This window comes from Platalea leucorodia (genome assembly GCF_965183815.1).
Source record: "Platalea leucorodia genome assembly, chromosome: 11".
In the NCBI taxonomy this organism is placed as follows: Eukaryota; Metazoa; Chordata; class Aves; order Pelecaniformes; family Threskiornithidae; genus Platalea; species Platalea leucorodia.
Genome location: NC_138833.1, coordinates 11525659 through 11539397, shown reverse-complemented (window position 1 = coordinate 11539397; position 13739 = coordinate 11525659). Strand labels below are relative to the sequence as shown.

Sequence of the window (13739 nt, the reverse complement as noted above, 5' to 3'; positions counted from 1 at the left end):
CTTGCAGTTTTTCTAGCAAGAAAGTAAAATTGAAACCCATCTTACTTACAAGATCTTTTGAGCTATGGCTTGCCAAGGTCTGCCATATTTTAGGTGTGACAATGTGCTGGGCACCTTATAAGTTAGTTGAAGTGTGATATTTTAATTCTGTAAAGCCTCTGTTAACAGATAGCCTTTTTTTTTGTCATCCTGTTAAATTAGAGATCGAAAGATGGAAATCAAATTAACTATCTGTTAAATAGTAAGAAATTTTCTCCTGAGCCTGCCTTAGTAGCCTCAATTGCTTATAGACATCTGCCAGTAGTATCAATAACTGTTGGCAGTAATTTCAGCATAAAACCTGGGGAAGGGGACTGATGAATGAAAATGCCAGTGTCCCACAGTTGAAAGGACAAAAAAATATTGAACAGGAGACAGAATTGATTACTCTGTAGATTACTCTCTGCTTGAAAGACCTAGCTAATTGTATTTCAGTTCCTGAACTGAATGGAAATCTCAGTTTCTGCATGAGGCATTTAAAGTCCTTCATAAGAAAGAAATCGGTTTTCTGTTTAGGCTTTTGCAGGTACATAGGTTGTGGTGTTGTGTACATGTGTGTGCTGTTCTGCTCACGGACTGTGGCAGTGTAATAGCAAAATCATGACATTTCTGCAGCATGATCTGCGAACTTGCACACGTGGTCCTCCACTCAGTTAATGTATGTTTTGTATTAAATACAAAATGTTGTATTCCTCTCCAGCTTTTAGAGCTGTCTCAACCAGCCAGATGCAGTAAATAAGAGCTGAAAAGATAAGTTTGCACTTTTCTTTCAGTGGTATGGATAGGCACTTCACCTGTTGTCTTGGATGCTTGATTTTGTACTGAGAAGCAATGCCTCGCTCTGCATGCAGCACTGATTTAATGTCTTTGCCTTGTTTTATTTATCCAGATCATGGAGCTGAAATGGCTACTGTATGTGACCCTGCTTGCTCTTGGAACTCTTGCTGTCCAGGCACATGATATGGATGATGACAATGATGGTGATGATGTAGTTGATATTGAGGATGACTTGGACGATGGCATTGAGGAGGTAGAAGAGTCAAAACCTGAAACGAGCACTCCTCCTCCAACTCCAAAGGTTTGGCATGGAACTTCTTTTAAAAATTGAATTACTGCTTGTGTTGTGATTAATGTAAGTCTGATTGGAGTTGTCTTTACTTTGCTAACATTTAACATGTTGTGATATTATTTGGGAGTAGGGCTCGGAATTAAGCCTAGCTGTTTCATTCCCGTTCTCATGTCCCCCACGTTCTTCCTGAAAACTTAGATCCACCCTTGAAACCTGTGATGTGATTATTAGGAGTTAATGCTAACGTTTCCAGCTATATACTTTAGTTTTAGTTGCAGACAAGAGCACAATGGCTTGGCACAAGCAGCAATATTTATGTAACTTCTGTATTTATGCTGCAAGAGTGTTCCAGATAAGCTGTACATGAGTGTAGACAGGGCATGTGAGCTGTATATGCCTGTATTTCTTCAGTGTAGAGAATGCACTTTGAAAGGTGCATAAATGCCTCTCTTCTCCAATAGGTTACCTACAGGGCCCCAGTCCCAACTGGTGAGGTGTATTTTGCGGAGTCCTTTGATAAAGGAACTTTGGATGGGTGAGTATAATCTGGAGGATTATTCAGTATAGCAAATAATTTAAAAATTTGGTGAAAGGCAATGAAACCCTCACTAAAGCCTGTGTTATTCAAAGTTGAATCAAAAGGCAGTGGTTGGTGAGGATTACAGCAGCGACTATATGTGCCTGGCTGTTAGAGTGCTGAGCTAAACTAGTAGTTCCTTAAGTTCTAGTAACAAGGGGGAGGTGAGCCATACATGTGTAATGTTTTAATCCTCATCTGACTTTTCACTTTCTTCAGGTAATGCGAGGATGGTGAGGTACTAATATTTTTTTTTTTTTTGCAAGAGCAAGACACTGAGGCCATGAGCCTACTTTGGGGGTGGGGTGGGAAGTGGTAAATGCAGAAAACTTTGCAGGCTTGGGGCTAGAACTCCTCAGGGGATCAAGACACTGGGGTATAGTCATAGGACAGTAAGGCTTCTCTTAAGGGCAGGATTTTTAGTGGAAAAAGGTATGGTGGTTTTTTTTTTTTTTTTACTATTGGATGTCTGTCTTCTAGGTGGATCCTTTCCAGAGCAAAAAAAGATGATACGGATGATGAGATTGCCAAATATGATGGTGAGTCCAATCCAGGTTTTGGATGATAGATGTTTCTGATGTCTTTTGTAATACCTGAAGAAGAGGTGGAAGCCTTTGTTTTTTGTTTCCCAGTGAAAATTATATTCATTGAAGAACATGGGAGGACTGTTTATGTACCTGAATAAGAATATAAAGTGTAGTTCTCATTTAGACAAAATATTGACGTGGAGATTTTAAAATAATTTTTAGTGAAGATGTTATGCTAATAACTTGATAAGGTACCCTGTAGGGTGTTATTTTGGAATGCTGACTACCTTGTTCAAAATTGGGCTAAACAAAGACTGTCTTGAATGAGTTTTGATAACATGTGGTTAATTTCTCTCCAGGTAAATGGGAAGTCCAAGACATGAAGGACACTAAGCTTCCAGGAGACAAAGGGCTTGTATTGGTAACCCGAGCCAAGCATCATGCAATTTCATCCAAACTTTCAAAGCCTTTTGTGTTTGATACCAAACCCCTTATTATACAGTAAGTAAAGGATAACTTAGTGTTCTGTTATTTCAAGGGTGACATGATAGCAGGCTGAGGTTATTTCCATAGCTGATTTTTTTGTTGACTGGGGGGGTCTAGATGACACAAGATGCTGTAACCTATTATTATACTGTTTCAAGTGAAATGGCAACCCATATTCCTAAAGTGGCAAGTTAGGAACAGCATGGGTCCCTCTGAAGCCTGAAAAGAAGTATGAAAACTACACTTGGTAACCTATCTTGGGACTTCAGTTAATTTAATTGTAGTAACAAGGTCAGGCAACTGACTTGTGTACTGCTAATTGTGAAAGTCCTTGTCCTTTTGGAGAAAAGCTGGTCTGTATGTAGGTCAGGGCGTTTCCTTATGCGGTAAACTGCGCCCTGTTTCTGAGGTGGAGTGGACAGAGTGGTAAAGATGCACTCGTTTCCTTCTTCCTTAGTTCATCTGTCATGGAAGATGAACAGCTTGCCTAGCTCTGTTTGGCCGTGACTGGTGTAGAAGAATCCACTTGCATGTGTGTTAGACTAGCAAGAAGGGGGGAAAAAAAGTCAGTGAGAACAGTTGAGTTGTGGATTATTGCCTACTTTATCAGTTTTAAACAAAGAGTAAGCTAATTTGTATTTGCACAAGATAATGAATTGGTCACTTTGCTTTGCATGACTGTTCTAGTTTTGGCTCAAAATACAAGGCTAAAAATAAATCTCAGTGGTCATCCGCTCCAGCTGCTGGCATTGAGAGAGGATCAAGCATACTTAGCCTGTTCCTGACAGAGATGTTTTGATTTTTTCAGACTCCTTGGCATCCCCAAATATACCGTTGTATGCTTATAACCCTAAAGGGGCTTCTCCTAGGATCCTATTGTTGTTGCTTTGGTGGTCTTGCAGATTGAGTTGTCTGTGCCATAGTAGCTGTGGGGAAAATAATTGGCTTGCCTTAATCTCTGTTGCAGTTTCTTATGTACTGGGAAGCTTTTTCTTCTTTCTCTCTACTTCTAGATCATAATCTAGACCAGCATTCAATTCCTTTAATCTTTTCTGTCAGGTGAAGTCTTCTAAATTCTCGGGTTTTTTCTTGTTTCTTAGGCCCTTATGAATATATGCTTAGTCCTTAGAGTGCAGCATGTATTTTTAATATTCACTGGACATGTGATTTAAAGCAAACAACAACAAAACAGTCTTACTCTTAATTTGTACTTGGAAATGGTAATTGTGTATTACAGAAGTAATTTTTCCTCATGTATAACATATTCTCCCCTTCTCTAAAACTAAAATTAGGTATGAAGTAAACTTCCAAAATGGAATAGAGTGTGGTGGGGCCTATGTGAAATTGCTTTCAAAAACCCCTGAATTGAACCTGGTGAGTAATGCTGCTACTTCGAGTATTAGCTGTAAAAGAAAACTTTTTTCATTTTGCTTCTTCCTGAAGAAACTTCTTCAATAAAGGCAGTGGGGTGTATTTAGGGCCTGATCTCCGAAGTACTTTGCACTCAGCAGTTTGTGGCCTCTTGAGTGAAAACTCTGGAGTTTCCTAGTAGCTGAGCAGTTCCAGACCTTTGCTAAAGTCTGCAATACTTTAAATTTCCCTAGGTTCTAGGACCAAAGAGGTATCTTACAGTAGCCAGTGTATGAGGAGAAACCTTCTCAGGAAACTGTTGCCCAGAAGGAAGATACCATGTTTCATCTTCTAAAACAGACTAGTGCAAATAAATAAAAATATACCTTGCATTTATTGCCTTGTCTTTGACATGTGAACCTACTTGTCAGTTACTGGGTATACTTAAAAAAAAAAAGTCTTGAGAGGTTGGACTGCATACAACCTTATAAGTTCAGCTGCACACACTAGCTATATAGAACCATTTGCTTCATAAATGACCCTTGAATGCATTGTCTTAAAAGTGTGGTCAATGGAAGAGACCATGCTACAACTCCTAAGGATTAAGAATAATTTTCTCCCCTCTCTCCTCTCAATGATTTTCTCTCCTCTCAACCACTCTAAAGTGGTTTAGCCTACTCAGACAAAGCTTAACTGCTGGGTCACCTTTCATAGGCTTGTGTAGCCTGTGGGTTTTCTTTAGCCGTCTTCCTAGACTTCATAGGAAGTGCCTTTTATGACTTGTTACCCATCCTTCTCCTTTCCTTCTGCAGTCTCGTTGGAGTTATATTATTACTACAGATTCCAAATTATTAAAAAAAGACACTCAAAAGACTACTTGACTGTCTAACCAGTTTCATATGTGCATTGAATTTTAAGATAACACTAGCAAGAACAAATAGACTTGCTTGCAGTGTTCAAAGGTGAGATTATATCCAGTTAGCGCTCAGATTGAGACAGTACACCAGCTAGTAAGTGTGTAAACTAAATACAACTCTGTCTCACTTTTAATGCTGCGTATCACTTTGTGTGAAAGAAACTCGCTGGACTAGCTGGTTGTTCATTATTACCAGTAACTGATAATTCTATATTGATAGCTTTTAAAATCCTTTATTGTAATGTAGAGATATACTTAAACATTGTGGTTGTCACATTTATCTTTTTGATAACACTTGAATAGCTGTTGTTTTCCATCTGGAAAGTAGAGACCAAAGGTGCAAAATCAAGTAGCTGGGATTATTCTGGTGCTTTCTCTAGAGGCTTGTGTTCATCATACAAGCTTTAGTGTGGATACTTCACTGGCTTGATATCCAAGTTGCAGAATAATTTCTAATGAATTGGGAGTTCTTATGCCAGGCAGTGACTTAAGTTGTATTTCAAAATAATGGAATGAAGCTTTACATTGTTTTTAAAGGATCAGTTCCATGACAAAACTCCATATACAATCATGTTTGGTCCTGACAAATGTGGAGAGGACTATAAATTGCACTTCATCTTCCGGCACAAAAACCCAAAGACTGGCAAATATGAGGAGAAGCATGCAAAGCGTCCAGATGCAGACCTGAAGACTTACTTTACTGATAAGAAGACCCATCTTTATACTCTGGGTATGGTGACTGTTAACTATGCATGTTAGTAACTACTACTGTTTCCTGAATCAAAAGCTCATAAAATGAGCCAGGTGAACAACTGAATATTTGTGTCTACCATTGAAGGCTCTGAATGCAAAAACTGATCATTTTACAGAAAGGCTTATTTCTTCCTTGCAAGAAGTCTTGATTCATGTAAGAAAGGTCGTAAGACCTTGAACTTAATAGTTAAAGGAGAACTGAATTTCAGAGCAGTTGTGTGTGACTTGATATGCTAAGTATATCCAAAATAATTATCAACATTTATAAACTGCTTGAATGCTGCCCCCTAGTAATTTGAGGTATACTAGGCTTTAGATTTAGAGGGATAGTCTTTTTTTTTCTTGCTGCTTTCATAGCACCAAACTCAGTGGTTCTTGAAGTAGAGTGTCTGATCTGGTATATTAGCTATGACTAAAATCTTTCAGGGAGTTCTCAGGAGGATCTCTCTAGCTTTTCTTACTAAAGAGACAGCAATGGATAAAGGAGTGAGATTAAAATCCTGTGAGTCAGTAGTAGGGAGTCTTATTCTTGAGTAGAATGTGAATACATATGTTACTACTAAAGCAATACTTATTGTGCCAAAGCCAACTTGCAGTGGTAACTGGTAAATCACTCTACAAGCTTCTTTGTGCTTTTAGCATATTTAAAGTAGGACTCCTGCAATGAGTCTTCTTTCTCACAAGGTGAGATGTGGTACATCATCACTAGTTATACTTTGGCATAAGGAGAAAGATTCTTAACAATTCTTTACAACAGTTGCTGGGTAGGTAGTAGCTTGGATTGCTGAAGTTGTACAGTGGGGATGAGTGATACTTTGATGCATGCTTTGTATCACATATGTAATGGTTACATCAATTTTTTTCCTTACAGTCTTGAATCCTGATAATAGTTTTGAAATACTGGTTGATCAAACAGTTGTCAACAGTGGGAATTTGCTAAATGATATGTCTCCTCCTGTGAATCCACCCCGAGAGATTGAGGACCCAAATGACCAGAAGCCTGAGGACTGGGATGAGAGACCAAAAATCCCAGACCCAGATGCTGTTAAACCAGATGACTGGTAAGCTGTTGGAGAGGTGGAATTGAGGGAGGCCTTGGCCTGATAATTTGGTCCTGATCAAATAAAATAAAATCATAGAATCATAAAATAATAGAATGGCTTGGGCTGGAAGGGACCTTAAAGATCATCTAACTCCAGCCCCCCTGCCATGGGCAGGGATGCCACCTCCTAGACCAGGTTGCTCAGGGCCCTGCCCAACCTGGTCTTGAACACTGCCAGGGACAGGGCATCCACAGCCTCTCTGGGCAACCTGTTCCAGTGCCTCACCATCCTTTGAGTAAAGAGTTTTTTCCTAACATTTAATCTAAACTTCCCCTCTTTCAGTTTGAAACCATTCCCCCTTGTCCTATTGCTATCTGCCCTTATGAAGAGTCTCTCCTCTTTTCTATAAGCCCCCTTTAAGTATTGGAAGGCCACCATAAGGTCTCCCCGGAACCTTTTCTTCTCCAGGCTGAACAACCCCAATTCCTTCAGCCTGTCTTCATACCAGAGGTGCTCCAGCCCTCTGATCATCTTAGAATGGATCCAGAGGAAGGCCACTAAAAGGTCCACATCTTTCTTGTCTTGAGGGCTCCAGATGACTTATAGAAGGTTTTCAGTCTCACCCTTGTAATCGGAACACAGTTGGTTTAGGTGCCTGAGCAGCAGTTTGGTAGACAAAGGCAGACAGGATCCGTGTCCTCTGGGAGTTACTGTTTAGTGTTCCTGTTACTATGCTGGCCACAGATAAAGGTTTTACTGAAACAGCTATGCTAGCTGATGCTCTCATCTTTGATGAGATCAAAAGATGAGCTGCAGAAGGTATAACTGTAAGATGTTTGTAGTTGTGTAATGCATAGTTACAAGTGACTGAACTATCTGACATCCTAAATCAGAAACTGATACTGGGTTTCTGTCTTTGAACCTATGCTTTGTGAACCATGGACTCAATTTCAAGCTCAATGTGTGTTTGCAGTGACCACTAAGATATGGGATTTGCTGTAACCTTTCTAGGTTGGTTTTAAAAAACAAGCAGTATTACCTTACAGTTGGTGCTATGACTGTGCTATGAGGCACATGTATAGGTAACAGATTGCAAGGCAATTCTGTTCTGAAATCATGGTGTTATGGTTACCCTATCAGAACTGAAGCTAGCTGGTTGGCTAGATCAGTGGGCTTTTTCAGAGTCTGTAGAATCATGCCTTGGGGTTAAGAACTTCTATGTCGTGTGTGTTAATACATAATATTCTGTTCTTAAGGGATGAGGATGCTCCTGCAAAGATCGCAGATGAAAATGCTGTGAAACCAGAAGGCTGGCTGGATGATGAGCCAGAATATGTAGCGGACCCTGATGCTGAGAAGCCTGAAGATTGGTATGTTTGCTGCCTCTTATAAATCACAACAAATATTTCATGGCTTTGGTACTGGCTCTTACAAGTATAAGAATAGCTAGTTCATTGCTGCTTGCTAAAAAAGTTGTCGATTCAGGCTATCTTGCTTCAAAAGCAGAAGGCAGAGTTGGTCTGAGGAGTCTTGTGTTCACTTGTGCACTTTTCAACTCTGCTGTTCTGTGGTTGTAAGCTGAACAGGGCAGCGATGGTCATCTTGCAGTTGTACCATACTTGGAAGGGGTGGCAGGGGAGGCTGTGTTCAGGGACTGGCTTTTGTTGAGTTTCTGTGCTTCCAAGCTACTTCTTGAAATCCTCCTTCCTTCTGTGGTGCCTTTACTTATAGACCAGTGCTATACAAAGTTTCAGTATCTCCATTTTATGGTAGGGATTTAAAATTCCCAGAAATCAGACGTTGTCTGATACATTACTCTGTATAAAGACAAAGGGCGGACTTCAAAACTGAATTTCCCTTTCCAGGGATGAGGATATGGACGGTGAATGGGAGGCACCTCAGATTGCAAATCCTAAATGTGAGACAGCCCCTGGCTGTGGTACCTGGCAGCGACCAATGATTGACAATCCAAACTACAAAGGCAAATGGAAGCCTCCTATGATTGATAATGTGAACTATCAGGTTGGTGTTTTCATTGCTTGAATTGCTGGCCAATGCAGCATTTCTCTTACAAAAAGCAGAATGATTTAGATTCAGCCAGTGTAATTAGGAATACAAATACTGTCATGGTTGTACTGTGCTTCAGGTGGACCCATTCAAAGTGTTTTCTTAACTGGCTTCACTTCTTTGTAGCACAAATGAAAATTGATTCCCAAAACCTGATGAGTTGCACTCACAGACATCATAATTAAGTTCAATGGATTGGTCTTTCTCTTAGTTCGAAATGGGCTGAAAACTAAAAATTGTATTATGGCAGGTGAGGCTGAATGGCTTTTGTCTTTCCTAGGGTATATGGAAACCTAGGAAGATCCCAAACCCAGATTTCTTTGAAGACTTGGAACCTTTCAAGATGACTCCCTTCAGTGCTGTGGGACTTGAGCTATGGTCAATGACTTCTGACATCTTTTTTGACAACTTTATCATCTGTACTGAAAGAGCTGTGGCTGATGATTGGGCCAGTGACGGATGGGGACTGAAAAAGGCAGCTGATGGTGCTGCAGAGGTGAGAGATAAAGGTTAAAGTGTGTGCTTCTGACTGGAACAGTAGGAGCATTGCTGCTGTTCTCTCCCACAGTCTTTATCAATATATACCTATATGTACCAAGGATAGGGGTTATGATAAACCAGATTGGAACCTCAGTTCCTAATTATAATATGGCAATGGTTGCTATAAGTGGCAGTGAGTACTCACTGCTATTTTATGAGGTTTTTGCTGTGACAATTGGGCTGTTGTCTTTAGTCTAATTCTTCATTTGTAAACTATGGAAAAAGTACTTGTGCAGGTTAGCTTTCATTTTTTTTTAGGTATGAAATATAACGTTCAAAGTTGCAAAAAGCCTATTTGAAAATTCCGTAGCTTAAACTTCACTGCTACAACTTGCTGTATGACATAAAATTTGACAGTTCTTCTTATCTTATAGCCTGGTGTTGTGGGCCAGATGATGGCAGCTGCTGAAGAGCGTCCCTGGCTTTGGGTAGTCTATATCCTCACTGTGGCTTTGCCAGTGTTCCTTGTTGTCCTTTTCTGCTGTTCTGGGAAGGTATGTATTTCCTCCGATAATTAGTAGTATAATGTTTAAAAAGAGAACCAGCAAAATGTGCCTTAATGTCACAAATCATTTCCTGGTTTTGACAATTCTTCTAGAAACAGCCAAGTGCTGCAGAATACAAAAAGACTGATGCTCCTCAGCCTGATGTGATGGACGAGGAGAAAGAAGAAGAAAAAGAGAAAGGGGGCAAGGAAGAAGAGGAGGAGGAGGAGGAGGAAGCAAATGAGGAAAAGCTAGGTAGGTAAACTAGGTAATCTTGAATCAGTTTGAGTTTTCTCTCTGGTAGAATAAAACAGCAGGATTGGCAAACATGGAGTAAAGTCAATGGTGAACTGAAGGTAAGTCTTAATGAAAAGACAATGAGTTGGAGTTTTTTATTTCCTTTAGAAGAGAAGCAGAAAAGTGATGCTGATATAGGAAGTGCTAGTCAAGAGGAGGAGGAAGAGGAGGAGGAAGAGGACAGGAAACCTGCATCAGAGGTAAGAGTGCTTAATCTTTGAGGGAAGTCTTGGGCTTTTTTTTTTTTTATTAAGTCTTGTAGAACAAGCCTCACTAAAGTGTTTAAAAGTAAACCTGGCTCATGTGATACTCCCTCCCAGTGTGAGAACTTCGAAAAACTTAATCACCCTGCAGAATAGGAATTGCTGTGGCCAACTTCAGCAGAGCTGGGCACCTTGCTAAAGGCACTGCCATAGACCCTGCATTGAAAGGAATGGGATTGTGTGGAATGCATCTTCTTGAGGCAGAAGGCTTGTTCAGCTTTGTATGCAGTCAGGATGTGTGACCTCTTAGGTACTCCACACTAACACTGCCAGGGGAGATTTAGATTAGATACTGGGAAAAATTTCTTTGCAGAGAGAGTGGTCAGGCATTGGAACAGACTGCCCAGGCAAGTGGTGCAATCACAGTCCCTGGAAGTGTTCAAAAAACGTTGTGGATGTGGTGCTTAGGGACATGGTTTAGAGGTGGACCTGGCAGTTAGATTAACGGTTGGACTCAGTGATCTTGGAGGTCTTTTCCAGCCTTAACAATTCTATGATTCTATGATAATGGCTGACTTAATGGGTGGAGTGTTGCTTGAAGTTAAAGGAATTCTCACAGCAACAGAAGTTGTCGAGTACTCTCAGCAGATAGTGTACATCCATTGTAAAAACAAGAGGATTTGTGTTTGCCATGTATAGAAAGGAAGGATAATAACAGCAGTAGGTCCTTCCTAAAAATTAAATCCTAATGTAGAAATGAAAGTAGATTGTCCTCTTTGTAGATTTGCTCAAAATGTTGTTTTGTTTTGGTTTTTTTTAAGGGTATTCTTAGATTTTATTTCCTTGATGTTTACACAAATTACTTTCTTGCAGGAGGAGGAAACTGTGAATAGATCACCCAGAAACAGAAAGCCAAGGAAAGATTGAAAAAAAGTCCTAAGAACTTGATCTGTGATTTTTTTTTTTTTTTTTCAAACGTGGTTCTGGGAGAGGACCTTGGACACCTTACATTGAAACTTGGACAAACCTCAAGATTTCACCATCCACAGGTTCCAGTCACGCTATCCAATGTAATGGAGTGTCTAGCAGTAAAATATTTGCAATCATCTGTTTTAAAGAACATCATTCCTGTAGAAAGAATGTGTTTAATGGGCTGTGGATTTTGGAATGTAACATAACTAACCTTTTCATTTTTGGTTTTAAATATTCTTTTCTGTTTTTAAGTAGATTGGTAGAACTTTTCTGGTGTCAAACCTTGGCTTAATTTAATACATTAATCAGTGAAAAATAACAATGAATCTTGAAAGTGCTAGGTGATAAAAATGCAGTTTTATAACGAGTTTTTTTTTATAAATACATAAATTCCTAAATGCACCAATGTCCCTATATCCCTTAAAATTTGATAATTGTTTAAAGAAAAGTTGTCAATGTATTTGACAGCTCCTCTGCCCTCAAAAGAAAACAAAACTAGGGGGGATGTATGGGGAAACCAGTAGTGAAACTCTAATCAATCAACTTCATTCTTTTGGGGGGAGGGGAAAGAAGAAGAAGGGGTGGAAGGAAGGGGTTAGTCAGTCTATAAAATATGCATAGTGTGCATGGCTAAAGCCCTGTTAAGTGTTGACAAATGATCTAGCATTTGGAGTGGATCATCTTAAATGGCATTTAATCCTGCGGACCTTGTAGATAATGGATTTTGTTAGCTCTTGAACTCTTTTTTTTGTAAAGCTAATGGGTTGTTTGTGGGGCGGGGGGGGAGAGTGTGTTAGACTACTTCCCCGTTTCCCCTCTGTTCATCCACTGATGGTTTCCTTTCTGTGTGGCTATACAGCTTTTTCTGAGTGCAGCTTTGCCTCAGTTGCTGGAGCGCTTCATGTTCAGCTCATCATCAAACTATTTTTATAGCTAGGCCTACTCCTTTCCAGGGTCCAAACACTGGATAGGACAGTGTCCCATATCCTCTACTGTTATCAGTGTCTACTCCTGTAGAAATGGGGGAGGTAGTCAGGTAGACAACTGAGTATTTGTTAAGAAAAAACAAAACAAAACAAAACCAACCAAGATGTCAGTATTGTAGGTGGGGAAGGAGCATGTGGAATATCTTAACTGGTATGTGAAACTGTTTAAGTCTTTTATCTGCTCTTCATGTAACAAATGCATCCTAAATTATATTGTGAATGTTAGGGAGTTCCAATTCCAGCTGAATAAATTTTTTTAAAGCATTGAGTCTACCATATTATATTGTTTCAAACACTTTCTCTTTTTGTGGAATGCAGGTGATCACTACAAAAGCATACCTCTGAGGGTGAAATGTATGTAACTTCATTACACTGTACTGAATATGTTGGCATTTGGATGTCTATATAGATAAACTTTTGCCTTTGTTTAGAGTGAAATTAAATGTCCTGAAATTACTCTTGCACTGAATTTAAACACTCCGGTGTTGTTTGGTCATAGCATAGGTATAGCGTGGGGAATAAATCCCAGGGGTTGGGGAGGGAAGAGTGTTCCAATTACCTTGCAAACAATCTAACCAATTACTAAAAGACTTGGTTTTTGGGGTTTTTTGTAAAACATCTTTTGCTGCCTGTCCTTATGTTGTATCCCTTGGTTGTTGTGTTTGAAATATTAGTGATCACAAATGCGTAGCAGGATTTCTTGATCTTTCTGCAGTGTGCAAATAAACTATTGTAAGCAAGATACTGAAAGTAATTTCAGACTTCTGTTGGAAGCTATTGCATGTTTAGAATGCCTTTGCCTGTTGAACACCTGGTAAATACTGCTCCTTATTGCAAAAATAGCTTATACTCTGACATGGAAGATGTCATAGCTTAAGCATTGCTACTGGCTTGTTCTCAGGACTGTATTTTTATCAAGGAGCAGCTGCTATTTATGACTCTCAGTCCTTTGAGATGAAGTATATGTAAATGGTTTCAATTCAGCTAACATTTTGGGCACAACATAAAAATCTATTAATCTAATTTTTTTTACCTTAGTATGCAAATTGCCTTAAATTCCTGAACAATTCATGTGCATACATGTTCTTTAAAAGCATAAAAAGTGAACATAAGATCTGCTATCAGCTTTTAAATAGTATTATATTAAAGCTAATTGTAAATCTACATTTGCTTCTGCTAAATCTCCTGAAAAGGTCTCCCGTCTGCATGTTATGGCTTTTTTTGATACCATAGTGTATGCTTCTTAAATAATCACTACAATAAATGAAGACTTTCCAAAATGGATAGACAACTCCAAAGTTACTTTTTATCCTGCTTTCTGACTTGGGTGGCTCCGTTTAACCTCAGAATTACTTATGTTTTTAAAGTCTTTGAGGAAAAATTAGGTATCTGCTTGTCCTGAGGACTTTTAAAGCATAGCTGTGTTTTC

General features: G+C 39.3%; 1 protein-coding gene across 5 annotated transcripts in view; it reads left to right on the top strand.

Annotated features, from left to right (window-relative positions):
• CANX (calnexin) overlaps nucleotides 1-12571 on the top strand; it is a 49625-nt gene extending 37054 nt beyond the window's left edge. For all 5 annotated transcript variants that reach the window (XM_082323710.1, XM_082323709.1, XM_082323708.1 and 2 more), the window contains exons 2-15: nucleotides 929-1117; nucleotides 1570-1643; nucleotides 2166-2224; nucleotides 2572-2713; nucleotides 3991-4072; nucleotides 5502-5694; nucleotides 6589-6778; nucleotides 8017-8130; nucleotides 8626-8782; nucleotides 9108-9323; nucleotides 9742-9861; nucleotides 9966-10107; nucleotides 10258-10349; nucleotides 11226-12571. In XM_082323710.1, the coding sequence (XP_082179836.1) occupies nucleotides 932-1117; nucleotides 1570-1643; nucleotides 2166-2224; nucleotides 2572-2713; nucleotides 3991-4072; nucleotides 5502-5694; nucleotides 6589-6778; nucleotides 8017-8130; nucleotides 8626-8782; nucleotides 9108-9323; nucleotides 9742-9861; nucleotides 9966-10107; nucleotides 10258-10349; nucleotides 11226-11279 (1821 nt within the window). In that variant the 5' untranslated portion in view covers nucleotides 929-931 and the 3' untranslated portion in view covers nucleotides 11280-12571. The remainder of the gene's footprint in view (nucleotides 1-928; nucleotides 1118-1569; nucleotides 1644-2165; nucleotides 2225-2571; nucleotides 2714-3990; nucleotides 4073-5501; nucleotides 5695-6588; nucleotides 6779-8016; nucleotides 8131-8625; nucleotides 8783-9107; nucleotides 9324-9741; nucleotides 9862-9965; nucleotides 10108-10257; nucleotides 10350-11225) is intronic.
• Nucleotides 12572-13739: the final 1168 nt, after the last annotated feature.